This window comes from Phacochoerus africanus, chromosome 11 (assembly GCF_016906955.1).
Source record: "Phacochoerus africanus isolate WHEZ1 chromosome 11, ROS_Pafr_v1, whole genome shotgun sequence".
In the NCBI taxonomy this organism is placed as follows: domain Eukaryota; kingdom Metazoa; phylum Chordata; class Mammalia; order Artiodactyla; family Suidae; genus Phacochoerus; species Phacochoerus africanus.
Window position 1 is genome coordinate 102,344,504 of NC_062554.1, and position 27,900 is coordinate 102,372,403.

The 27,900-nt window shown below is 37.8% G+C and overlaps 1 protein-coding gene across 1 annotated transcript in view; it reads right to left on the reverse strand.

The window, feature by feature from the left end:
* The window catches only part of FBXL13 (F-box and leucine rich repeat protein 13), a 201,586-nt gene that overhangs the window by 48,207 nt on the left and 125,479 nt on the right, over positions 1-27,900 (reverse strand). Inside the window, exons 13-17 of the mRNA XM_047752710.1 lie at positions 11,612-11,710; positions 10,976-11,093; positions 10,710-10,872; positions 5,969-6,088; positions 5,056-5,182 (exon numbers count right to left, since the gene is read on the reverse strand). Of these exons, the coding sequence (XP_047608666.1) occupies positions 5,056-5,182; positions 5,969-6,088; positions 10,710-10,872; positions 10,976-11,093; positions 11,612-11,710 (627 nt within the window). The remainder of the gene's footprint in view (positions 1-5,055; positions 5,183-5,968; positions 6,089-10,709; positions 10,873-10,975; positions 11,094-11,611; positions 11,711-27,900) is intronic.

Genomic DNA, 27,900 nt, shown 5'->3' on the forward strand with positions numbered 1-27,900 from the left:
TCTGCTTCTGAGGAATAAATTTCAACAGTTTCCCTACTTATTTCCAGAGCTCTTCTACATCTCTATAAAGCTGTCTTGCAGTTGTTGCAAAGTAAACATGCCTATTTTCCCAACCTATAGCAAGCCTGCTCCTCCCACTATAAAGGAACACAGCTCAGAAAGGGACATCACCATTTACACAGATACCCAGGCCAAAAATATAGCACCATCCTTGATTCCCTCTCTTTCTTACCCCATACTCGGTCTATCTCTAGCTCGCGTTGATCCTTTCTCCTAAATTTCTCTCACATCTGCTGCTCCAGACCTACTACCATCTCCCTGGTTCTGGCCCTAATACAGACCCTCACAACTCTTCACCTGGATTCCTGCTTTATAATTAGATAGAACGATCTTTTCAAAATGTCAGTCTGGGGGGTTCCCTTGTGGCATAGCGGGTCAGGATCCAGCATTGTCACTACAGCAGCTTTGGTGGTTGCTATGGCATGGGCTCATTCCCTGGCATGGAACTTCTGTGAGCATGGCCAAAAAAATTGTCAATCTGACTATGTTACTGTCTAACTGACAATACCGAATGTCCTATTGCCAACAAGGCAGAGCACTGTGGCTTTTGCGTCCCGCATGACCTGGCCCCTGCCTATCTCTCAAACATCATCTCTAACCACTCTCACAGTCCAGGCATACCCAGCTGTGCAGAGTTCCTTCATGCCGCCATACATTTTAACATCTTTACCTTTGTGCAGACTGTTCACCACATACCCCTTCTCTTTCTCTTGGAAAAGAAGTTCTTCCCTGACTCTCTGAGCCAGGTTAAGTTTCCCTTCTGTCTCCCACACCCAGCACACTTTGTAACCATTCATCTCACATCTGTCTTCCACTAGAATGGAAGGGCTAGAAGGAGGGGCCATGTCTGTTTTATTCATTCCAGTATCCCCAGCACCAAGCACAATGTAATCAGAATAAATATTAGTTAACTAAATAAGTAGTGTGATTCTTAAAAAGCGCTATTGAAAAGAATTGAGAGTGAACATAATAACTGGTTTGTTTCCCCCCCCCCCCAAAGGTATACATGACCACATTTGATCTCTGGTGAGTATCTGTAACATTCCAGAGTTTAAATCCTGAATGTTAAGTCTGTAATCATATTTGCACTTCATCAGACCTACTCTCCAGGCTGGTGTTTAGCTGCCCAAGTTGACATCTGGGCTGACTCATTTTAATTTGACTGTTTGAGGTTAGCTTCCACAGCTGCTGTAGCATTGTACTGTCAATCATTTGCCTTTGAGACGAGACTGTAACTGGCTTGGAGGAAGAAAACAATAATCTCCAAAAGACTTATTTTTCAGTCTTTTAGCAGAAAACAACTAGCTTTCTTCTCCAGAAGGGTCCATTTGTAGCTCTCTCAGATCATGTATATTCTTTACAGGAAAATAAAAAAGGTGGAGAGGACTTGAGGCTATATTCCTAAATTTTTAATTTATCCTGGGTTGATAAAATTTTAATATATGATCTTTAAAATAAAAAGTTTTTTTTCCAAATGCTAAAAACTACAATAGAGCATCTAAGCCTCACTTTGTTAATTTAACAAATGTTCACCAGACACTCCAAGCTTATAGGGAAATTATATTTTGATGTGTTTTATAATGCGCTTTGATCCCTCTTGTTACCCTGTGATCTTTCAGACAACAGCTGGGCATTCTAATTCTATGTGTCAGGGAAGGGTTTTTATAGAATAACACAGGAGAAAAACACTAGACTTGTGAGCTTAACATTCTATACCCTGAAAGACTTGGAGCATGACATTTTTTAAACCATGTAATCAGTTGGGACATTTCTTCCACACACACCCCCCCCCCAGATTAGATAAAGAATCCATTCCAAGAGAAAAGAGAAAAAGGGAGCAAAGAAGAGAAGAATGGAGAGGAGCATAGGGGGAAGGAGAAGAGAAGAGAGAAAGGAGGAGGGGGAAGGAAGGGATTGTGGGGGAAGAAGTGGGGGAAGGGAGAGCCAGAGGTGGCAAAGGAATGAGCTGCTGGCTGGGATGCAGGGCTGTGTTCTAGATCTCTCTGGATTCTAGTCAGCTAGGGAGAAAGTTGGAACCTTCTGATAGGTTTGGGGATCTAAGACATGAGAACTCATTCTGCCTTGCCCTGGTATGGTTGCAAAAGCAACATGGCATCAGAGTGTTCCTATGCTTATCATTCTATCAGCTAAGGTCTAATGAGGAAAACAAAAACAACTCTGTTCAAATCTGAGGAAGTTTAATTGTGAAAGAGAATTGACTACACAGGTGTTAGAGAACTGAGGAGCCTAATGAAATAATGGCAAAATCTAGAGATTAGCAGCAGCAGGAAGCCACCGCCATCCTTATGCTGGAAGAACAACAGGAAGAGCCCAGAGTCCAAGGTCACAGGGAAGCTGGAACCACAGCCGTGCTGACTAAAGGGAGTAGATCACAATAGAAATGTAGCTGATGATAATGATTCAAGGAAAGGTGGACGAAAACCCTGACCTCTCCCTTCTTCTGACCCTCCCATTGTTCACAAATGTCTCACGAGCACCAAATACAGCTGGATTCTAGCTGATATGAGTGAGCCACTCTGCAGGAGAGTGAGAAGGATGAAGCGTGACTCTGAGAGCAAAAATACCCAGATGTAGCCACAAGTCTTTTCTCCAAGTCCATGATTTTCTTTTCTGTGGAGATGTTCATTTGTGCTGGATATTAGATTCCAGTTATAAGTGATATCATATGGTATTTGTTTTTGTCTTTCTGACTCATTTCACTCAGTATGAGAGTCTCTAGTTCCATCCATGCTGCTGCAAATGGCGTTATGTCATTCTTTTTTATGGCTGAGTAGTATTCCATTGTGTATATATACCACCTCTTCCGAATCCAATCCTCTGTCGATGGACATTTGGGTTGTTTCCATGTCCTGGCTATTGTGAACAGTGCTGCAATGAACATACGGGTGCATGTGTCTCTTTTAAGTAGAGTTTTGTCCGGATAGATGCCCAAGAGTGGGATTGCGGGGTCATGTGGAAGTTCTATGTATAGATTTCTAAGGTATCTCCAAACTGTTCTCCATAGTGGTTGTACCAGTTTACATTCCCACCAACAGTGCAGGAGGGTTCCCTTTTCTCCACAGCCCCTCTAGCACTTGTAATTTGTGGATTTATTAATGATGGCCATTCTGACTGGTGTGAGGTGGTATCTCAAGGTAGTTCTGATTTGCATTTCTCTTATGATCAGCGATGTTGAGCATTTTCTCATGTGTTTGCTGGCCATCTGTATATCTTCCTTGGAGAACAGTCTATTCAGGTCTTTTGCCCATTTTTCCATTGGTTGATTGGCTTTTTTGCTGTTGGGTTGTATAGGTTGTTTATATATTCTAGAGATGAAGCCCTTGTCCGTTGCATCGTTTGAAACTATTTTCTCCCATTCTGAAAGTTGTCTTTTTGTTTTCTTTTGGGTTTCCTTTGCTGTGCAAAAGCTTCTCAGTTTGATTAGGTCCCATGGGTTTATTTTTGCTCTAATTTCACTTGTGGCTGCCTGATGGGAGGGGGAGGGAGTGGGAGGGATCAGGAGCTTGGGCTTATCAGACACAACTTAGAATAGATTTACAAGGAGATCCTGCTGAATAGCATTGAGAACTATGTCTAGATACTCATATTGCAACAGAACAAAGGGTGGGGAAAAATGTAATTGTAATGTATGCATGTAAGGATAACTTGATCCCCTTGCTGTACAGTGGGAAAAAAAAAAATACCCAGATGTAAAAGAAAGGAACTGTCTATGGGGGATGTCTAGGACTATGGGCTTAAGAAGGCCTCACAGACTACCCATGAACCAGGATGACCCAGAGGGGCCCAGAGCAAGGCACATATGACAAAGGAGCCTGAAGCCTTGAGAGGACCTTGGAGCTGGGATAGGGAAGACACATCAGGATTGGACAAAAGACAGCATTGAGAAGATTAGACTTGGTTCCACCATAATGAGTTGACTACGTGTGACTTCTCCCACCTCCCACTCTCATACTACATACACTTAGATGACACTCCAAGGAAGGGGAGAGGAGACCACCTAAAAGAATGGAGGCTGAATCTAAATTCACTCTTAGATGAAGAAAGGAAAGAACTTGGACCAATGAACAGACACAGTTCTTTACTTAAAAAAGAACCCACCGAATGTGTGGGGAAGCATGAACATATAACACGAATATCAATAATGCGGTGAGAAACAGAAATAGGTCATTTTAAAGGATGCACTGGGGGGGAAATGCACATAGAGTAGTTCCTGTACTTGTCCGTAAAACCTCAGAGACACGTGAAATCTGCTGAGCTTGAGAGATGAGGATTTAGCAAGCAGATGGGAGACAGTTCCTCAGTCTCTTGTCTTCTTCTATCCCTCCCTCCCAATGCTCTAATTTTCAAGAGAAACAAGTACATTCCTTATCTAACTACAGCCCATTAAAGTCTTTCAGAAACATTACAAATCTCTGGGTTTATCTCCACTTTAATTGTTAATTGGGGCAGTGCTGGAATAATAGGATGGGTGTGACCTGGATTCTATTCTGATGAAATGCAACAGCAGCTTGCAGGAAATATTTCTTAAAATGTATCCTTTTGTAGATTTGAAGAGGCCATTTCTAGTTTTCAATTTTGGACTAAAGACTTAGATCTTAAGTCATTCAGGTAGTCTTATAGAATGTGCAGTTCACAAGAAAAATATACTTATGCCCATCTAAAATATTATTTCCACAATGACCAATTGTCTATTACTGAAACAAATTTCAGATCATGTAACACTCTGATCTGAAAAGGACTTTCCTTAAATAAAAAATAGTGTATTTTACCATTTTTTAAAACAGAAATAAGGCTATTGACTTAAAAATAACCTTGTCTATCACTATTACAGAAACAATATTCCCAAACTTGCCCTTTATAAGCCAATAATTAAAGAAATAAAAATATTGTTTTCTCCATTGTTTACAAAATGGAAAATGATTATATTACAGATAACAATAGAAGTCATTGAACTGTTTGAATTTTTTTTTTTACCTCATTGGAGATATCTGTCCCGGAGAGATCTACTGATACCAAAGAAAAGATGTTTACAATAAATTCAATTGCTAGGTCAGTCAAATGTTCACAATTTCGTAAACTCAAGTAGTTTAAATTAGAACAGCTGAAAGAAAGTATCATTAAGAATTAATTTTAGCTTTTAGTCATACTGTCAGTAGCAATTTCTTCGTATAAAAACTACCTGGGGAGAGCAAATACTATTGAAACAAGGGTTTTCCTTTTTTTTTTTTTTGTCATAAAAGCAAGCTTAAAGTGGAAATAATTTGACATTACAAAGTTGGATGGAGAAGAGGTGGATTATTACATAAGACATAAATCTTTGATTTTGTCTCATGTTACAATTTCTAATAAGAAAAAAATGTTACATTCATACATATTTGCAAGAACTGTGGTGTAGATATTATGGTAAATGACCACTAAAAGTTCAAAGTTAAATTTCTCATTTATCGTTACAAGTTTGCTACAAGAATTGGATTTAACCATTTAGTATACACAAGACCTTTGACAAGTAAAGAGGATCAAGTATAAACCCACCAGTGTTTCTACCAGCGTAGCCCCTGGGAAACACTGAAATAAAGGTTTATGTACAGATAATATCCTTGAAAAGTACAGAGAAATTACCTAGACATAGCTCTTCATAACTTCATGAGTGATTCTATCTCAAACTTTCTCTAAGGTGAAGTTAGTAAGAAATATCTTAGATATAATCAAAAGATCAATTCAGTCTATGACTCCATATCTTGCTTGGGTTCACTGAATATTGGATCAGCTTCTGGGCATCGCTGATGTTTTCCAAATGGCTTCAAAAGTCTATTTCTGATCTCTCCTATTAGCAAATATACAAATTATTCATAATATGATGTAAAGTAGTATCACTATTTTATCATACCGTTCTGATAGCTTCGCAATAGAGGCATCACCCAAGTGGATACAGTTACTTAAATTTAGCTCTCTTATCTTTGTGCTCACAGGGCCATCAAGAAATTGAATTAGTCCCATATCACCAATTCTATAGGAAAGAGTAAGCAAAGTTATATGTGTGATTTTATACATAAATATATAGCATACTATTAATAGTTACTACAACCAATACATTTGAAAATAGCAAGGTAATATATAAGTGTGATATTTTGTCAGCATTTTAAAGCCAAATTTGATTATATAGCTTTTATTTTAGTAGAAAATGTATAAATGATAGTAATGGGAGAAGTATTAACAATAATGCTATCCCTGTTCATTTATTCATTTACTTAGGTGGCATAATTATTGATAAAACAGAGGGTCTACAAGGTCTCTTCCTTTGAGTTAAACTGTGACCATGTTGAACAATGTCTGATGCAATCTCCTACAACAGAAAAAGACTAAAACTTAGGGTAGGGAGAACCAAGACTAGCGGTCAAAATATTAGAGGAATTTGCACTGAGTACAAGTCAATTTATTTGATCTGGAATCCTATTACATTACCTATAGATCCTTTCTTTCTGAGGCAGAAAAAACCTGATTCTGGAAGAGGGCCTTGACCTCAGTTCTTACCACACTGTCCTTGATCAGAGATACCTATACGTCAGTGCCATCCCTGCCCCATCCGTGTAAGTCCTGCTTTATAAATGATCTCCCTAAATGATAAGTAGTCAACAAGAAATGCATTTATAATAAAATGACAACAAACAAAGAAAATTGCAAAATGGTATTAGGCAAATGTAAATAAAATTACACAAGGGTGGCAATTTTACACTGAGCTAAAAAACTCTGCTAGTTAAGATACTGAGAAATACTAATGGGATAATTTTATACTGATTAAATAACATCATCAACAAAGATAATATGTCTGTGTATAGAATTTTGGGGTCATATTCTTTCCCATCTGTGTACAGTGAAATGATGTAATGATACAGCAATTTGAATATGTGTGTGTGCATGTAATATAACAACAATAATAAATATCAATTATAAACATATTTTCCATTACAGAGGAGAAATACAAGGCCAGTCTGATTTTTGTTTTTTGGTAGTTTTAGTCATGAACTTTCATGCAACATATAATATAGCATATATACAAAATAAAGGAAAAATACTTAGAAATTCAAAAGGAACATAATTAATATACAATTTTGCAGTAAACTTGACTCTTGACAAAAAAGGACATGAAAATTTAAGTAATGTAATTAATGTAAGTTCCTTAGAATATTTAAGTATATTCAACATGATAAATAATATAACCATCAACTTCGCCACCAGCCTTACTCCTAAATAAAGACTCCAAAAGACAGAAGTTGTGCAGGCTGTATTTTTGTATACCATGATGTCATAAAACTAATAACAAAATGATAATTAGACATAAACTGCTTAGATATCTGAATATATTTTTAATAAATAATTTTGGGTTAAAGAGAAACTCAAATAAGTATTATAAAACTATATATCTTTCCAAAATTAACTCATCTATTTAACACAATTTCAACTAACATCTCAATAGGATTTTCTTCTGAAATATGATAAAATTATTCTAAAGTTCATTTGGAAGAATAAATTGACAAAATATCTAATAACTTAAAAGAAGACTACTAATAGAGTCTTACTCTGTTAGATATCAAAACATATTATAAAGCAGTAATAAAAATAATACATAGCATTTATTGAGAGCTTATTATGTGCCAGACACTATTCTAAGCCCATGACATGCATTAACGTACTTGATCCTCACAAAAAATTTTGAGAAAATAAAAGCCTTTATTGTCCTCATTTTATAGATGAAATATTATAAAATATATATAAAATATAGATAGAATACATATAAATGAATGGAGTGGATAAGATAAGCTGAAAACACACACACACACATATATACATAATACACACACATACAGATGTGTATGTATGGTATGTATGTATATATTTACATGTATATGTATATATAAATTTATGTGATAATCCAGGGGCATAAATGTCAATAGAAGGGGATCTTATAGGCCAAGTTAATGGGTTAGTGCAGTTAGTCCTAAACATGGCTGTATATCAAAAGCATCCATATTATTATTATTTTTTTAAATACGCAACTTACTGTTCCATTCCTAAATATTCAGATTTTGTGGCTCTGAAGTGGGGCTTGGACATATGTAGTTTTATTCAGCTCTTCAGATGATTCTGATGCCCTGGAATTCTCACTTTTAAATCATATGTATGTTTTTAAATTTATCTTATTATTGATTCCTAATTTAATTGTATTGCAGTGAGAGAATATAGTTTGTTGATACCAGTGCTCTGAAAACTGTGGGACTCGCTTTAAAACTGCATACACAATCCATTTTTTTGTTGTTTTGTTTTGTTTTGTTTTGTCTTTTTGCTGTTTCTTTGGGCCGCTCCCACGGCATATGGAGGTTCCCAGGCTAGGGCTCGAATCGGAGCAGTAACTGGCCTACGCCAGAGCCACAGCAACGCGGGATCCGAGCCGCGTCTGCAACCTACACCACAGCTCACGGCAACGCAGGATCGCCAACCCACTGAGCAAGGGCAGGGACCAAATCCGCAACCTCATGGTTCCTAGTCGGTTTCGGCAACCACTGCGCCACGACAGGAACTCCCACAATCCATTTTTTAAAGGATTGATGTATGGTTGAGAAAAAGATATATTTTTTGACTCTCTAACTTCCTGCTTTAGGTATATTGCTTATAAATTTTAAAAATCTAATCTAAATCTCTGATATTAAAACTTCTCTGTCATTTGTTATTCCCTGCCACATTTTTCTTTTTATTTTTTTACTCAGCTGTCATTTCTTCAGTTATCTTCTAGCTCTGCTTCTCTTTTCAGTGAGTTCTAATCTGATGATTAGCAGCACATTGAGTTTCTTTATTTCAATAACTATAGTATAGTTATATGAATATATATAACTATATATTTACTATATATAACTATATATTTTTCTAAAAGTTAGTTTTCAAATAAATCTAGTTGTTTTTATCATATTTTGTTGCCGACTTAGATTTCTGATTCCATTATTTCTTCAAATGGTTCATACATAGTTTACTTAATATTCTGTGACTGATAATTCTAACATCTGAATTACTGGAAGATCAAATTTATTTTGCTTCATGACGGGTCATGTATTTGTACATTTGATGATATTGAGTAGTGAGTACCTTTTTATTTGATCTTAACCAATGTGAATCCTGGAGACCTAAATAGAAGATGCTTTACTTCAGAAGAGCTTTGAGCTAACTTTTTCTAGGAGCCTGAGTACTACCTACCTGAGACCACCTTGTCCCCCTTGAAGGAGTGCAAACACTGTAGAAGTTTCAGATTCTGCTTCCATATCTTGAGTCTAGCTAAAGTTGACTCTCTTAAAGGCAATGTTGAAATGAATGTTTATGCTCAGAGCAGCTCTACCTTTTATGTATGCTTGCTATTCACTACTCATCTCAGAGAGTCTGTTCATTGCAAAGATGGTACAGAATCATGAGATTGGATATTGGAGATTTCTCTCACTCTTTGTGGGCTCAGCAATGTATTGAAAATGTTCATCAAGGATCTAAATTTTTTGTAGCAAGGAGTCCTTTGAAGTGTTTTGTCAACTATACTGCTGGAAAACCTCCACTTATTTTTAAAATTAGTTAACCTGCAAAAGTCTGAGTGAAATATATGAGTGAAATTCAACTTTATTGCACAGATAGGATTAGCTGTTACACACACACACACACACACACACAAACGCTGTTCTTGCATCATAATGCCATCTTGCTCATGAGCTTGCAATCAAAATGCCAGGTGCAGCTTTAGTCTCCTAAAGGCTTGACTGAGAAGTGGAAGGTCTGTTTCCAAGTTTACTCACATGGCCATTGGCAGGAGGCCTCAGTTCCTTCCCAGCTGTTGACTGGAGGCCTCATCCTAATCCATATTTTTCCCATTTTAAATCCTGTGTTTACCTCCCCTCCCCACCTATGGTACCTCCCCATTTTGATAATATAGAACATGGGTTAAGATTTTGTGTAGCTTAGCTTAACCTGTCTTATATTTTCCCAAATATTGGCCAATTTCATTGTAGATCAAATGATACTTTGTTATCATCTGGCCCTATAATATTATAAGAAATTTATATAGGAAAGAGGCTGAGATATATATTGAGGAAGAAATTTTAGCAAGAATGTGATCCTTGCCCATCTGAGAATATCAGGATAGAAGCCCAATTGTAACCTAGCTAAACAAAGGGTATTAGTAGGAAGTTGGCTTCTGTTCATTGGTGAGCAAATCCACACAGAGGAGAAATCTAACCAGTACTCAAGAAGAAACCCTTCAATAAGACTGGTTCTTTATAAGCAAGTCTGAAAGTCAGTTCAGGAAAAGTTCTGAACTAACTGTGAGAAGGCTCACTAGGAAAAATAGCCCAGAAGTGTTACAATGAATTCATTTAATCTTACAAGGTGCTGTGTTCCACATATCCTGAGCATCCCCTGATAATCCCCATGCATATCCATACAACCAGCCTGAGTTGGGTGCCCCTCACTTTCTTTACAACAGACCCCTTCACTTACCTCTCCTTGAACTCCTGGCTTTCGTGTTTACTAACCAATGAGCCTGGAGGGAAAACCTGAAACATTCTAGATAATCAGTGTTTCTTGATTGAATGACTCATTACCTTACACAGTTTGCCAGATTCAACACAGTTAGCTGCTTTAAAGGTGAGAGGGACTTCAGGCTACCATCTGTTAGTCCCTTGCAGTCCACCATGTAAATGTGGCTGATATTTGGATAATTCTTGTCTATAAATTCGAAGCATGCATCAGTAATCCTTTTATTTCCTGTTTTTAAAAAAGGAAGAAAACAGAAGAAAAGTACTGTATTTGAATTGCCAGAAGAGAAAAAGTAAAAATTAATGCTAGACCACTTTTAAATATCACAGACCTTCAAATCGGATTTTTCTGAGGTCACAAGTAGAAAGAGCCTTGAAAGTATAATCAGAGATATGTGGTGCACCGATGAAAACTACTGATGTAATGCGATGACATTTTTCAACTAAAGCCTTTCAAAGAAAGAAAGGTAATTAAATTAACTGGGGTGTATCTAAAAAACTTAGCAAAGTAATGAGGTCATTTTTCCCCCTCTTAATGTTTTCAAAAACAGACACGTTGACTGTAAAATTTTCCTAATTTCAAACAAAATGGGACCTTCTTTCAGTATATTTTAGTACACTTACATTTGAGTAATGCAGAGGAATCAACTAAATCATATTACAAAAGAATTGGAAAACTTAAGAAAATGGAATGCTGGGAAAAATATCACTACATTTAGAAGCCTGACATGTACAACTAAACTTAAAATGTATGCTTAGACTATAATATCATCGAAACAAAAATATCCTAACTGAAACAAAGTTTCTTAGGGTACTTAAGGATTCAAATGTTCAAATGTGTATATGTGTAAATTTTCTGATTTTTGTTATGTAAAGAAAAGCTCATTTGTATTTTTCAATAATTCAAGCCACTAGAAAATGTGCCTACTGATGGGACTGGGAAGAAAATGTACTTTCCAACTACTTACTTTTACACAGTTGTCTGTCAGAGTTGGCATGTCATTGATGGTCAGATGCATAATCCCACTGCAGCTGTTGGCAATGTTCCTGAAGCCTTGGACTGAAATCTGAATTGTACAGAGTTGGTGAAAATGATGGGCAAACCCATTAGCATGACCTCTACTAAAACCCTCAGATAGTAATAACCAAAGGTATATCATGATTTTGCTAATATGTTTCAAAATTGAAACCATAAAATATTGCGGACAAAAAAGGAAAGAATCTTATCTTGATTTCTTTATTTTAGTTATTATATGTATGTATTGTGAAATGATCACCACAGAAAGTCTAGTTAACTTGTTCTATTTTTTATGGAGGTAAAATTCATATAACATAAAATCAGTCACTTTAAAAAGTCATTTAACCATTCATAATTTTGTGCAACCACAACTCCTATCTAATTTCAGAACACTTTTATCTAAGAGGAAACCTCATACCTATTAAGCAGTTGCTTCCCATACTCACCTTTTCCCAGCCCCTGGCAATCACTAATCTGTATTCTGTCTCTATGGATTTACCTATTCTAAATATTTCATCTAAGTGGAATCATATAATATGTGGCCTTCTGTGTCTAGTTTCTTTCATTTGGGTTAATGTTTTTGAGGTTCATCACAATATAGTATGTATCAGCACCTTATTTATTTTTATGGCTGAATAATATTCCATTTTATGGACATACTACATTGTGTTTATCCATTCACCTATTCATAGTATTTTTGATATTTTGAGTAGTGCTGATGTGAACATACATGTGTATCTATTTGTTTGAGTACCAGTTTTAAATTCTTTGGGGTATATACATAGGAGTAGGATTGCTGAGTTACATGGTAATACTACATATAACTTTTGAAGAAACAACCAAAAATATTTTCTACAGTGGCTGTACTATTTTACATTCCCATCAGCAGTCTACAAGGGTTCCAAGTCCTCCACATCTTTGCCAAATCTTGTTTACTTTTCCATATTTTCCTTCTTAAAAATATTTCCTAATGAGTTTGAAGTGTACCTCACTGTGATTTTGATTTCCAACTTCCTAGTGACTAATGACATTGAGCATCTTTTCATGTACTTATTAGTCATTTGTATGTCTTCTTTAGGGAAATGTCTGTTCAAGTCCTTTGACTATTTTTTGACTGAGTCATTTGTCATTTCATTGAGTTGTATGAATTCCTTAAATATTCTGGATTCTAGACCCTTAAATATATGACTTGCAAGTATTTTCCCCATTCTTTCAGATGTCTTTTCACTTTTTTAATACTGTTCTTTGATGCACAAGTTTTTAATTTTAATGAAGTAAAAGTTATTTTTCCTTTTATTGCTTATGCTTTCTATGTTACAGCTAATAATCCATTGCCAAATTCAAGGTCATTAAGATTTATCCTCAGTTTTTTCTTCTAAGTTTTATCATTTTAGCTCCTATATTTAGGTCATTGGCCCATTTTCAGTTAATTTTTGTATTTGGTGTGAGGTAGGGATCAAACTTCATTTTTTTTGTATGCCGATATCCGGTTGCCCAGCACCAGTTTTTGAAGAGAGTATTCTTTCCTGCATTGAATGGTCTTGGCATCTGCATTGAAAATCAATCAGCCAGAAAAGTATAGGTTTATTTCTGGATTCTCAAGTCTATATGGCCATGCTTATGGCAGTAACACACTGTTTTGATTACTGTAGCTTTGTGTACTGATTTCTTTCTCTCAGCTCTCATTATCTGCATTAACAGAAGCAGCAGTGGTAGAGAATATTCAAAATAATGACTGATGTGAAGATCAAATATATGTGCCTCTGAATGAATTACCTTAAATTAACCTCTTATTTAGGCTCCATTCCCTAACAAATGGTCATGGATGGGAAATCAGATGATATTTTGATTCAATAATGGGAAACATCAGGGGAACTCTCCCACAGAGTCATCTTCGCAATAGCATGACAGGGAGAATGAATAACAGCAGAGGCAATGGACCTTTTGGGAGAACTTTGGAGACTTCATGTGTACCATTTCTTACTGAAGGTGACTTCCAAGTTTCTGTCATTAGGGCCTCCACCTATTTGAAAAGGACTAACCAAAACTTAGGGAACTTGAGTGCCATATCTTCAGAACATTCAGAATTCATCTCAAATGTCACTTCCTTAGGAGGTGTTCCTAATCCTTAGATTAGGCCAGATTCTTATATACTTATAGCACCATGTAAGTATCATAACTATAATTAAATTAATTTTATGATTAGTTGCTGAACTCTCCTGTACTCCATCTCCCAGTAGGGTGCCTATAGCATCAACTGAGTGGACAGTCAAGAGTATTTTTACATGCGTAAGTGGAGGAATATAAGGGTGAATTATGAGAACCGTATCTATTGAGTAGGTTCTGCTGTCCAGCAGGCACTGGCAATGTAAGCACCCAGTCAAAAGCCAGGGGAAGCCCTTGAAAATAGGGGCTGAGCATGTAAGCGTGAGGGGCTCCAGGAAGCAAATCTCTCAGTCAGCAGTATATTTGGTGCTATGGTCTGAATGTTTCTGTCCCCTGCAGAATTCATGTGTTGAAATCCTAAACCCCTAAGGTGATGGTATTAGGAGGTGGATCCTTTAGGAGGCAATTAGGTGATGAGGGTAGAGCCCTCATAAATAGAATTAGTACCCTTATAAAGGAGGCACCATGTTGACACAGATTCAATCCCTGGCATGGGAACTTCCTCATGCTGCAGGTGCCTCCAAAATAAATTAATAAATAAAATTAAAAGAGGCCCCAGAGAGATCCCTCATCCCCTCTACCATGTGAGCTTACAATGAGAAGTTTCTGTCAGTGAACTGGGAAGTGGACCCTCACCTGACACTGCATCTGCCAGCACCTTGATCTTGGACTTAACAGCCTTCAGAGCTGTGAGAAATCAGTATCTGTTATTTATAACCTACTCTGTGGTATTTTGCTAGAGCAGCCTGAATGGACTAAGACACTGGGATAATTTTTTTCTTTTTTTTTTTAACCTTTTATTTTTTTAAATTTTTTTTCCATTTTTTTTTATTACTCAAATGAATTTATCACATCTGTAGTTGTATAATGATCATAACAATCTGATTTCACAGGATTTCTATCCCACAGCCCAGGCATGTCCCCCCACCCCCCAAACTGTCTCCTCTGGAGACCATAAGTTTTTCAATGTCTGTGAGTCAGCATCTGTTCTGCAAAGAAGTTCAGTCTGTCCTTTTTTCAGATTCCACATGTCAGTGAAAGCATTTGATGTTGGTGTCTCATTGTATGGCTGACTTCACTTAGCATGATAGTTTCTAGGTCCATCCATGTTACAAAAAAATGCTGGTATTTCGTTTCTTTTTAATGGCTGAGTAATATTCCATTGTGTATATGTACCACGTCTTCTGGATCCACTCCTCTGTCGATGGACATTCAGGTTGTTTCCATGTCTTGGCTATTGTAAATAGTGCTGCAATGAGCATTGGAGTACATGTGTCTTTGTGTGGGATAATTTTTCTAAAGAACTTTTGGGAAATAAGTTTCTAAAAGCCTGAACATGTATCTATTTTGGCCCACGGATTTCCTTGATAGAATTATCCTAAGGAAATAGACTTGCGCACAGATTTATATACAAGAATGTTCATTGGAGAGTTATATAATATTGAAAAATTGACACCAAATTAAATTTCCACAATTAGAAATGGGTTACCTAAACTATGGTGATTCCTATAATGGAATATAATACAGTTACTGCAAATAATATTTTGGAAGAGTAACTGGCATCATGATATAGTTTGAAAGGAAGAGTTAATTATATAAAGCCTTGCCACTCAAAGTGTGATCCATAGACCAGCAGCACTGGCACAACCTGGGAGCTTGTTAGAAATGCAGAATTTCAAACTGCCACCTACTGACTCAAAGGCTGCTCTTGAACAAGATTCTCAGGTGATTTACATGCACATTATACTTTGAGAGGTACTAATCTCAGGGTTCTCTAGAGACAGAAGTGAGGAAGAGGGAGGGAAGAAGGAAGGGAGGGGGAGAGAGAGAAAGGGAGAGAGGGAGAGAGAAGAAGAAGGAGAAGTAAAAGGAGAAGAAGAAGAAAGGGAGGGAGGAGAGAGAGAGATTTATTTTAAGGAACTGACTCTCAGTTTCGGGGGCTGTCAATTCTGAAATACAGGAGGCTAGAAATTTAGGGAAGAGTTGCTATTATAGTCTTGAGTCTGATATCTGTGGGCTGGAACTCAGGCAGGGTTTCTATGTTGCAGTCTTGAAGAATTGCTTCTTTTTAGGGAAACCTCAGTCTTTGCTCTTAAGGCCTTCAACTTATTGGATGAGACTCATCCACACTATAGGGAGTAGTCTTCTTTACTCAAAGTCCGCTGACTTAAATGTTTATCACATCTGAAAAAATACCTTCTCGGCAACATCTAGACAGGTGTTTGAGCAAACAACTGGGTGCCATAGCCTAGCCAATAAAATTAACCATCGTAGTAGGATGATGACACCAAAATATTTACAGTAATCATCTATGATTAGTGGATATTTATGTGTTTTTCAGACTTTCTACAACCATGGTAATCAGTAAAAGAGAAAAAGAGAAGGTCATCTTTTGGGGGAAAACCTTATAAGGAAGCTCTTGGGCAGCTTTTGGATCATCTCCTGCTATGGCCCTCTCCTTGCAAGGGAAATACTAATACAGGTTTTTAGGATCTCTGCATTTAGCCCTTTCACTACAGTCCCTTACTTTTCAGTGTAGACAGGAATTAGACCCTCCTACTTAGGATTGTGTGTTTTTACCTCTGTCTTAAGAACTGGACAAAGAACCAGCTCTTGGTTTTATTAATTTTCTCTATTGTTTTTTGAGTCTCTGTTTTATTGATTTCTTCTTTGATCTTTATAATTTCCTTCCTTCTGCTGACTTTAGGTCTTTTTTGTTCTTTTCTTTCTTTTTTTTTTTTTTAAGGCTGAGCAAGTAAATTTATTTTTTTTATTATTTATTTTTTTTAATTTTTTAATTATTTATTATTTTTTTTCCCACTGTACAGCAAGGGGGTCAGGTTATCCTTACATGTATACATTACAATTACATTTTTCCCCCAGCCTTCTGTTGCAACATGAGTATCTAGACAAAGTTCTCAATGCTATTCAGCAGGATCTCCTTGTAAATCTATTCTAAGTTGTATCTGATAAGCCCAAACTCCCGAACCCTCCCTCTCCCTCCCCCTCCCATCAGGCAGCCACAAGTCTCTTCTCCAAGTCCATGATTTTCTTTTCTGTGGAGATGGTCATTTGTGCTGGATATTAGATTTCAGTTATAAGTGATATCATATGGTATTTGTCTTTGTCTTTCTGGCTCATTTCACTCAGTATGAGGTTCTCTAGCTCCATCCATGTTGCTGCAAATGGCGTTATGTCATTCTTTTTTATGGCTGAGTAGTATTCCATTGTGTATATATACCACCTCTTCCGAATCCAATCCTCTGTCGATGGACATTTGGGTTGTTTCCATGTCTTGGCTATTGTGAACAGTGCTGCAATGAACATATGGGGTGCACGTGTCTCTTTTAAGTAGAGTTTTGTCTGGATAGATGCCCAAGAGTGGGATTGTGGGGTCATGTGGAAGTTCTATGTATAGATTTCAAACTGTTCTCCATAGTGGCTGTACCAGTTTACATTCCGACCAACAGTGCAGGAGGGTTCCCTTTTCTCCACAGCCCCTCCAGCACTTGTTATTTGTGGATTTATTAATGATGGCCATTCTGACTGGTGTGAGGTGATATCTCAAGGTAGTTTTGATTTGCATTTCTCTTATAACCAGTGATGTTGAGCATTTTTTCATGTGTTTGTTGGCCATCTGTATATCTTCTTTGGAGAACAGTCTATTCAGGTCTTTTGCCCATTTTTCCATTGGTTGATTGGCTTTTTTGCTGTTGGGTTGTATACGTTGCTTATATATTCTAGAGATGAAGCCCTTGTCCGTTGCATCATTTGAAACTATTTTCTCCCATTCTGTAAGTTGTCTTTTTGTTTTCTTTTGGGTTTCCTTTGCTGTGCAAAAGCTTTTCAGTTTGATGAGGTCCCATGGGTTTATTTTTGCTCTAATTTCGATTGCTTTGGGAGACTGACCTGAGAGAATATTCATGATGTTGATGTCCGAGAGTGTTTTGCCTATGTTTTCTTCTAGGAGTTTGATGGTGTCCTGTCGTATATTTAAGTCTTTCAGCCATTTGGAGTTTATTTTTGTGCATGGTGTGAGGGTGTGTTCTAGTTTCATTGCTTTGCATGCAGCTGTCCAGGTTTCCCAGCAATGCTTGCTGAATAGACTTTCTTTTTCCCATTTGATGTTCTTGCCTCCCTTGTCAAAGATTAATTGACCATAGGTGTCAGGGTTTATTTCCGGATTCTCTATTTTGTTCCATTGGTCTGTCTGTCTGTTTTGATACCAGTACCACACTGTTTTGATGACTGTGGCTTTGTAGTATTTCTTGAAGTCTGGGAGAGTTCTGCCTCCTGCTTGGTTTTTGTTTCTCAGGATTGCTTTGGCGATTCTGGGTCTTTTGTGGTTCCATATAAATGTTTGGATTGTTTGTTCTAGTTCTGTGAAAAATGTCATGGGTAATTTGATAGGGATTGCATTGAATCTGTAGATCGCTTTGGGTAGGATGGCCATTTTTACAATATTGATTTTCCCAATCCAGGAACATGGAATAGCTTTCCATTTCTTTACATCTTCTTTGATTTCTTTGATTAAAGTTTTATAGTTCTCGGCATATAGGTCCTTTATTTACCTCCTTGGTCAGGTGTATTCCGAGGTATTTGATTTTGTGAGGTGCAATTTTAAAAGGTATTATATTTTTGTATTCCTTTTCTAATATTTCATTGCTGGTATACAGAAATGCAACTGACTTCTGAATGTTAATCTTATATCCTGCTACTTTGCTGAATTTATTAATCAGTTCAAGTAGTTTTGGGGTTGAGTCCTTAGGGTTTACTATGTATAGTATCATGTCATCTGCATACAGTGACAGTTTGATCTCTTCTCTTTCTATATGGATGCCTTTTATTTCTTTTGTTTGTCTAATTGCTGTGGCTAGGACTTCCAAAACTATGTTGAAGAGCAGTGGTGAGAGTGGGCATCCCTGTCTTGTTCCAGATTTGAGTGAGAAGGCTTTCAGTTTTTCCCCATTGAGTATTATATTTGCTGTGGGTTGATCATAAATGGCTTTGATTATATTCAGGAATGTTCCCTCTATACCCACTTTGGCGAGGGTCTTGATCATGAATGGATGTTGGACTTTGTCAAATGCTTTTTCTGTGTCTATTGAGATGATCATATGATTTTTGACTTTTTTTTTTGTTAATGTGGTGTATGATGCTGATTGATTTGCGAATGTTGAACCATCCTTGTGAACCTGGGATGAACCCAACCTGGTCATGGTGTATAATTTTTTTGATATGTTGTTGGATTCGGTTGGCTAAGATTTTGTTGAGAATTTTTGCATCTATATTCATCAATGATATTGGGCGATAGTTTTCTTTTTTGGTGGTATCTCTGTCTGGTTTTGGAATGAGGGTGATGGTGGCATCATAGAATGTCTTTGGGAGTATTCCTTCTTCTTCAACCTTTTGAAAGAGTTTAAGGAGGATGGGCACCAATTCCTCTTTATATGTTTGATGAAATTCACCTGTGAAGCCATCTGGTCCTGGACTTTTATTTGTAGGGAGTGATTTTATGACCTCTTCAATTTCATTTCTAGTGATCGGTCTGTTCAGTTGGTCTGTTTCTACTTGATTCAGTTTTGGCAGGCTGTAAGATTCTAGAAAATTGTCCATTTCTTCCAGATTGTCAAACTTGTTGCCATATAGTTGTTCATAGTATTCTCTTATGGTTTGTTGTATTTCTGCTGTATCCGTTGTGATTTCTCCTTTTTCACTTATAATTTTGGTTATTTGGGTTCTTTCTCTCCTCTTTTGAGTGAGTCTGGCCAGGGGTTTGTCAATTTTGTTCACCTTTTCAAAGAACCAGCTCTTGGTTTTATTAATTTTCTCTCTTGTTTTTTGAGTCTCTATTTTTATTGATTTCCTCTTTGATCTTTATAATTTCCTTCCTTCTGCTGACTTTAGGCCTTTTTTGTTCTTCTTTTTCTAATTCATTGAGGTGGAGGGTTAAGTTGTCAATTTGGGATCTTTCTTCTTTGTTGAGAAAGGCCTGTATTGCAATAAATTTCCCTCTGAGCACTGCTTTCGCAGCATCCCATAGATTTTGAGCGGTTGTGTCTTCATTATCATTTGTTTCAAGGTAGTTTTTAATTTCCTTCTTGATTTCCTCATTGACCCATTGGTTTTTTAGTAGCATGTTGTTTAGTCTCCATGCAGTAGGTTTTTTCTCTTTCCTTTTCCCATGGTTGATTTCTAATTTCATGGCATTGTGGTCAGAGAAGATACTTTAAAATTTCACCTCACAAAATCAAATACCTCGGAATACACCTGACCAAGGAGGTAAAGGACCTATATACCGAGAACTATAAAACTTTAATCAAAGAAATCAAAGAAGATGTAAAGAAATGGAAAGATATTCCATGTTCCTGGATTGGGAAAATCAATATTGTAAAAGTGGCCATACTACCCAAAGCAATCGGGTACAGTGGGAAAGTAAAAAAAAAAAAAAAAAAACTGGACAAACCAGCCTGGCTCTCTGAGCCCTTGCGTGGCCCTTAGTACTGAGTCCTGTGTGGTATACCCTGGAAACCTAGAGCTTCTAAACTGAGTCAGCCCCTACAACAATAAATCTAGATATTTATTTTACATTGAAAGTGGGGGAAAGAGTGCTCAGCAACAGCATGTAGGCACTGGACTAACTGTGGGCATAGTACAGATCACTCATCTCCCAAAGGTAAAGCATAATGCCATCTTATAACTCAGAGGCCTTTATCCAGTTTCCACTTCAGAGCCTTTGTAAGTCTCCTAACATCACAGCAGGAAATCAAATATGATCACTCACCACACTGTCAAACACTAAAATTGGCAGTTTACCTGGTGCCAGAAAATGGAAATGGTATTCTCTTTCTGCAAAGCTTACAGAATTGGATTGAGAAAAACAGCTAGGTCAGGGTGTGGGAGGCAGGCCCTCTCACATGCTGCTAGTTAGAAGTGGACACTGTGATGTCCTGTCTGGAAAGCAGTAGACAATAGGCATCAAATACTTTAAAAATGTTTATACTCTTTCGCCTAGGAATTCCCCACTAGAAGTTTATTATCATAATTACTTACAAGGATTGAACATTTTCTATGAGACAGGCATTGTTCTTTTTTTTTTTGTCTTTTTGCCTTTTTTTAGGCTGCACCCGCAGCATATGGAGGTTCCCAGGCTAGCAGTCTAATCGGAGCTGTAGCTGCTGGCCTACACCAGAGCTATAGCAACACCAGATCCGAGCCTTGTCTGCGACCTACGTCACAGCTCACGGCATCGCCTGATCGTCAACCCACTGAGTGAGGCCAGGAATCAAACCCACAACCTCATGGTTCCTAGTCAGATTCGTTAACCTCTGCGCCATGACGGGAACTCCAAGACAGGCATTGTTCTAAGGGCTTTCCATGTATGAAGTCTCATTGCAGTCTTATAAAACATTGTTTACAGAAGAAAAAAAGATCCATGTAGAAGTTATTTTATTGTAGGATTTAGTCACAATAAAAGAGAATTAGAAACTGCTAAATGTCCATTAAGATTAAGATTTCAAATTAATAACATAGAAAAATGCTTACAATATAATATTGCATTTTTAAAAATCAGGATTTGGACTTGACTGTATATATTATAGTCTCAATCTTGTTTTCATAAAGGTATGTGTCTTACAAACAAATAGATAAAAGCTAGAAATACATATTTTAAAATACTGTTTATCTTTAGATATTAGGACTATGGATGATTTTTATTTTCTTTTATATAACTTTAAATTTTTTATTTAATGAGCATATAATTCTTCTGCAATTAGGAGCAAATTAATATAAAAGGAAAGAAGAAGGAAATTCAGTCCTCCTCCTCACACCGTAGGCTCCCAGTCATATACCCGAGGAAATCTAATGTATGTTCAAAGTGGGCATCTACTTAGAACCTCTACTCCAGGACACAGTCCTTTTAACTCATTGAAAAGCTATTCCACTGGGTAATACTTGGCCTAAAAGTGTCCTATGTCCTGTTAGATAACTTCAAAGACTTCCTGGTAAGTTCAGGAAAAACATTTGTGGAATTCCTCTTTCCTCCTGTCCTTAGTCATGGACTGGATGAAAAAGGTGCTGTACAGAAGATGAGAGACCATGATGAGCTCAATGAACCCAGGAGAGTTTATAATAGCTACCATTTAAAGAACACTTACTGTGTCCTAGGTGCTCTTTTAGGTGATCTTCATATACTGGTCTATAAGATTCTAACAAACACCTATTGGGAGGTGTATTTTTTTTTACAGATGAGAAAAATGAGATCCAGAGCAGTTAAGTGATGTGTCCAAGTCATCTAGCTCATAAATAGTGGAGCCAGGATAAGAATCCAAGTAGTCTGATTCCAGTGTAGTCATTAAACTACATTGCTCTTTGAGATCAGCTTCCATTATTACACTTAGAAAGGACAGAAACAACAAACCTTTTGCCACTAGACTCTAAGAGAGAACTGCTGCCTTGATCCTTCACTCTTTGATCCAGATCCTAATGGTAGATACATACATACATACACACACACAGATAAATACAAGAATATAGATGCATAGATAGATACATAGTTTTATTATAAGGAATTGGTTCATACAACAATAGAGGCGAAGAAGTCCCAAGATCTACAGTTGGTCAGCTGGAGACCCAAGAGAGCTGAAGGTCTTGTTCCAATCTGAGTCCAAGTCTGAAGGCAGGTCAAGACTGACATTCTAGCTTGAAGATAGGCAAAGACCGTGTTTTTTCCCTTTCTCAGCATTTTTGCTCTATTCAGGTCTTCAACAGATTGGATGAGACCCACCCACATTGGGGAGGGCAATCTGCTTTACTCAGTCTACCAATTTATATATTGATTGATCTCATCCAGAAACACCCTCCTGGACAAAACTAGAATAATATTTATCCAAAAAATAGGCACCCCATCACCCATTCAAGTTGATACATAAAATTAGCTTCTTTGAGGATTTTAGGCATTGCCTTTTCCTAAGACTCATGGTTGATGCTGTTTGCTCTTGCCTGCTTTGTCCTAGCTGGTCATCTGAGTGTGCCTGACCACATTTTTATCCAGATGATCATCTTGAGACCATCCACCCTTTCTGCCACCACTGTCTGAATCAGATGTAACTAAACGAAAGCCCTGAGATATTATTGTTTTCCTAAGATCACATCTTCAAGTGAAACAGAAACCCTCGAGCCTTAAAGTTTTAATTCCAAATATTTAATTAAGGAATTTTAGTGTCTTAAAATTATGAAATTGGTAAGGGAACAACTCTATTTTGAATGCATATGCGTGAGTATTATTTAACTTATGTAGCCTGAATTTTATTATTTAAATTGCATAACGATTTTTATTATTTAACTTGTGTAGCTTCGTGAGAAATCATGTTTTTCTGCACCGTGAGATTTCTCACAGAGTGGATGTGACTATACTGTGCTGTGGAAGGTCTCAGCTCCTAGCTGACTTATGCATAAAGATGCTCTACAAAACACCTGGAGGAGGGAAGAGTAGAGGAGGCAGGCTATTCAAAGGGGCTTAGACGTCTCATGGTCTGAGGCAGCCCAGGAGATGAAGAAATGGAGGCTCAGGTCTCTTGATCGATTTTCCCTAGACTGCAGATTGATAGAGCAAGAACACAGATGTGAAAACTCTTACTCCAGTACTCCTAAGTAACATTCTTCAACAATAACATCCAGTTCAACTGTTCCATCTCAGCTTCCAGGGTTCTTCAAACCTAGTCACTCCAGCCAGAAAGACATCCAACTTCTTCAATACTCAGTGGACCTCTCTGCTCTTTGTCTGACCTTGTTACCCTTCCCTGCCTCTGTCTCTTTTCATCTAATCAAGCCTTAACTATTCCTCAAGTTCCAATGACTCCAGCCCTAACCTGCTACCTTCCTTCTCTTTCTCTTACAGATCTATAACTATTTTAGCCTACAACTTTCCTATAATCTCTGCACGTCTTATTTCCCACAAAGAAATGATTTTATACTCTTTCGTTTTTTAAACTTCTTTCTGTATTAGACAGCTATTAGTGCTGAATGAATTAAGTTTAGGAGTAAGACAAATTAAGTCTGGGAAAGAGTACAGAATTTGGCTACAGACAAGATTGACAATGATTCCAAGGTGAAGGTGAAGCACGTGCAAAGACAAATCAGTGGGAGCACTGGGTTTAGATTACAAGATCACCCTTAGGGTGAATAGGAAAATCTTAAAAGGTAAAGAGGGAGTGACCCATATGGCAAAAAGGAGGTAGTTTATATTGTACTTCCATGGATGCTTAAAGAAGTTCTCCATATATACTCCCAGAGAAAAGTCCAGCGGAGATGAATTAAGATTATAAATCTGGGGAATGGGAACAGAGGAGGAGGGAGAATGCTGGTCTTGGAGTCAGTAGAGCTGGATTGAGTCTGGTTCTGCCTCTTTCTCACTTGTAACAAAAGGCAATTCAACCTCTCTGATGCTTAATTTTCTTATCTATAAAATGGGTATAATAATACCTATTTTAGGAGACTCTGGAGAGAATAGGGTAATTAGCACAGTATCTATCATGTGATTTTTTTTTTTTTTTTGGTCTTTTTTCTATTTCTTTGGGCCACTCCCACGGCATATGGAGGTTCCCAGGCTAGGGGTGGAATAGGAGCTGTAGCCACCGGCCTACGCCAGAGCCACAGCAACGCAGGATCCGAGCCGCGTCTGCAACCTACATCACAGCTCACGGCAACGCCGGATCATTAACCCACTGAGCAAGGGCAGGGACCGAACCCGCAACCTCATGGTTCCTGGTCGGATTCGTTAACCACTGCGCCACGACGGGAACTCCTATCATGTGATTTGAGCAACAGCTTTCCTGTTACTCTTCTTCTGGGCAGATCATGAGCCCAGAAAAATAAAGATTCAAGATCTAGAGGTAAAGGGCCTTGAGAGGTCATTCTAATGCATCCTTCACATCGTAAACATAAAGGAATTGTATTCAGAGAAGTTGTGTGATTTGAGAACAGGTTCCTTATCTATTTCTCACCATGTGTCCTCCATGCTAGACATAGTGTCAGACACAGTGGGTTCTCCATCGGTGCTAAATGAATGAACGAATGCTCTTGAGTCACACTGTCGGTGGCAGAGCCAAGGTTAGAGACCATGTCTCCTTATTGTGACTTACAACTCCAGAGATGGAAACAGTGGTTTTTTATAACCCTTCTAAATTTCTCCCCTTTATCTCAGCCCTAGTCTATTACCCCAACCCTACTGTCTCCAATAATGGCTTCCCCAAAACAAGCAAAAAACTTTTTCTCTCTTGCTGTCTTGGAAACATGTTCATGACAAGATTTCCTGAACAAGGGGAAAAAATGATAGCAATAATCAGCCACAGCTGAGTGGTTCCTTGCAATGCAGCCAAAAACTAGGTGCTGTCAACCAATAAGATTGTATCCAGAAAGAGGGGGCAGAGAGACCGCTGAGAAAACCTTTTTAGTTTTCTCCTGGCATGAAATGCCTAGTTCTCTACACAGTTTATTTTAGAATATCCAAAAAGATGCTTGGCTAATATTTTATGACTCAAATATTCCTGCCAGTATCTTTTAGGCCAACCAACTATTAGTTGTCCTTTTTCTTCACTGAAATCATGGTGATATCAGCCTGAAATTAAAAATCCTCTCTAAGAGAAAAAACAAAGTATTTTACCCATGTTAAAAATACCAGGTCTTTCCACATCTGCTATCTGTGCTTTTTCAGTGTAGTGGTCTTACAGTCCTTGGGATTTGATCTCTCTTCGTTTAGCTTTGAGGTGATTTTGGCTTCAACTTGGACACCAGCTGGAGCCTTGCCACTCTACTTTTTGCTGGTTAAGCTCCCATTGGTTAGGAAGTTGGGAAAGTTGGCCACACCAGTGATGTTCCAGTCTCAAGTCCCAGCAGACAGCTACTGCTGCTAATGGGGGAAGAGAATCTCTAGTGATCACAGATAAATTCTCTCCATCTGTCTCTGGGTGGGTCTCAGCCCATCAGCACAACAGTACAGAGCTTCTGTGAAGCAAGTGAGTTGTCTGTCAGCCCTATGAAATGAAGACCAAAGTGCTGGGCATCAAGGTCTAGCTCAGGTCCCTCCTTGATGCTCCAAGGTGGTCAAAAGAAGGGAGGACGTTACCTCAGTGAGGAGAACATCTTACCAAGCTTCTACTTTCCAGTCCTTCTTTACAACTTTGTCTCTGAATCAGTTCACTCAACAACATAGAAAAGAGAGTATACGTAGGGCCAGACCCTCCATGACAGCTATAAATATCCATCTTAGGTAGATATGGCCCACGCTGTGTTCCTGTACCATTTCCAGCTGTTTCTGTCACTCTAACCAGCCCGGCAACCAATGACTAATGGGTAATATGATGACTTTACTCATATATGTATGTCCTTCACAACCTCTCAGTGACCTCGGAGAAGCTTGGCTTAGCAAGTAGAATAAATTGTTGGAGAGAAAGACAAATATTTCTCCCAAAACTTTATGGAACATTCTGTTTTATTGCATTCAAACGTGCCCCAAGTTTCAATAGTAACACTTTCCAGGGTCTGTGTTAAGAGGGTTTGACAGGCTTTCAAATATTGTGTCCTCTGTGGTGACAGGAAAAGATGCTTAGTTATTATCCCTGCCAGTCTCCCTGTTTGGAAGATCTTGTACTTTCCAGTCTATATATTCTTTTTGTAAAAAATATTTTGAGAACTGTCTTTTCTTTTTTTAATTAAAGTATAGTTGCTTTACAATGTTGTATCAATTTCTGCTGTATAGCATAGTGATCCAGTCATACATAAATATTTTTTTCTCATATTATCTTCCATCATGTTCTATCCCAAGAGATTGGATATAGTTCCCTGTGCTATACAGTAAGACGTTATTGCTTATCTATTCTAAATATCATAGTTTGCATCTACTAACCCCAAACTCCCTGTCCCTCTCCCAACCTCCCTCTCCCCCTTGGCAACCACAAGTCTGTTCTCTATGTCTATGAATCTCCAGTCTATATTCTCTTCATTGCCACCCCCTCCTCTATGTTCACTAATACACTTCCTCCCAGGCTTCATTTCAAGTACTGCTCTTTCTCTTACATCTAAGAGCATCAATGACCAGAGTCCTCACTTTGCATTTTGCATTTTCTTCCTTGTATTATAATCCCTGTGCACATGTCTAATATCCCTGCCAAGAGACGTGAACAGCATCTCATCAATCACGGCCTTTACAGTACAATACAGTGCTTGGCGCAAAGTATGATTCAACAGCAATTTGTTAATAGATCAAGTAGTTGTTGAATAAGTTGCTTGTAGGGTATAAATTAGATTTAGTAGTTCTGGAGTAGGGGGAAGGGGACAGTCAATATGGTCATTTGTTAAAGATTGCCATATTTATCTTAAAACATTGAACAGCCAAACATGAAAAAAAAGTTTCATTTTCCAATGTGAGTAAGGAACTAGAACACAAGATGAGTGAAGGCTGCAGATGCCAGGAAGGCAAGCATGTCTGCCAGCTCTGCATGTACTCACTGCACAATGACTCAGAGCAGAGATCTGCAGAAGCAGGCTGACTCTTCCTAAACTGCATCATTCTTATCTGGAGTACACGACTTTGTTCTCTTCTTCATCCACTGGCCAAACTACTCAAAGCGTCCCCTGTGTTATAACAGAACTCTATCTCCTTTTTAACCAGGAGAATCACAACTCTTAATACTTTCTTCTTACAACACAGTCATCCATAGAGCTACTCAGTTTGTCTAGATATATTGTGCTAGATGATGGTTTAACAGCTACAGTTCTAACTACAGGTTTCACCCAGGTCCAACAGCCTAAGTAGGGTTCATGGAATTTTGTGGGTAGGTCATTCCCTACAATAGGGAACAGAGAAGAAACTAAAATTAGCATTTTTTTTTTTTTTAGAAAACATTAATTTTTTTTCAAATCTTTTTTCAGAAGGGGGAAACATGATCTTGGTCCCTTGAGACTCATCATTTTGTCCTCTGATTCAAGATCTGAAAATTGTTGCCAGATGTTTTATTTTTTACTACTTTATGTAGTAAATATCTTTATACACTTTGGCTACAAAGACCTTACATT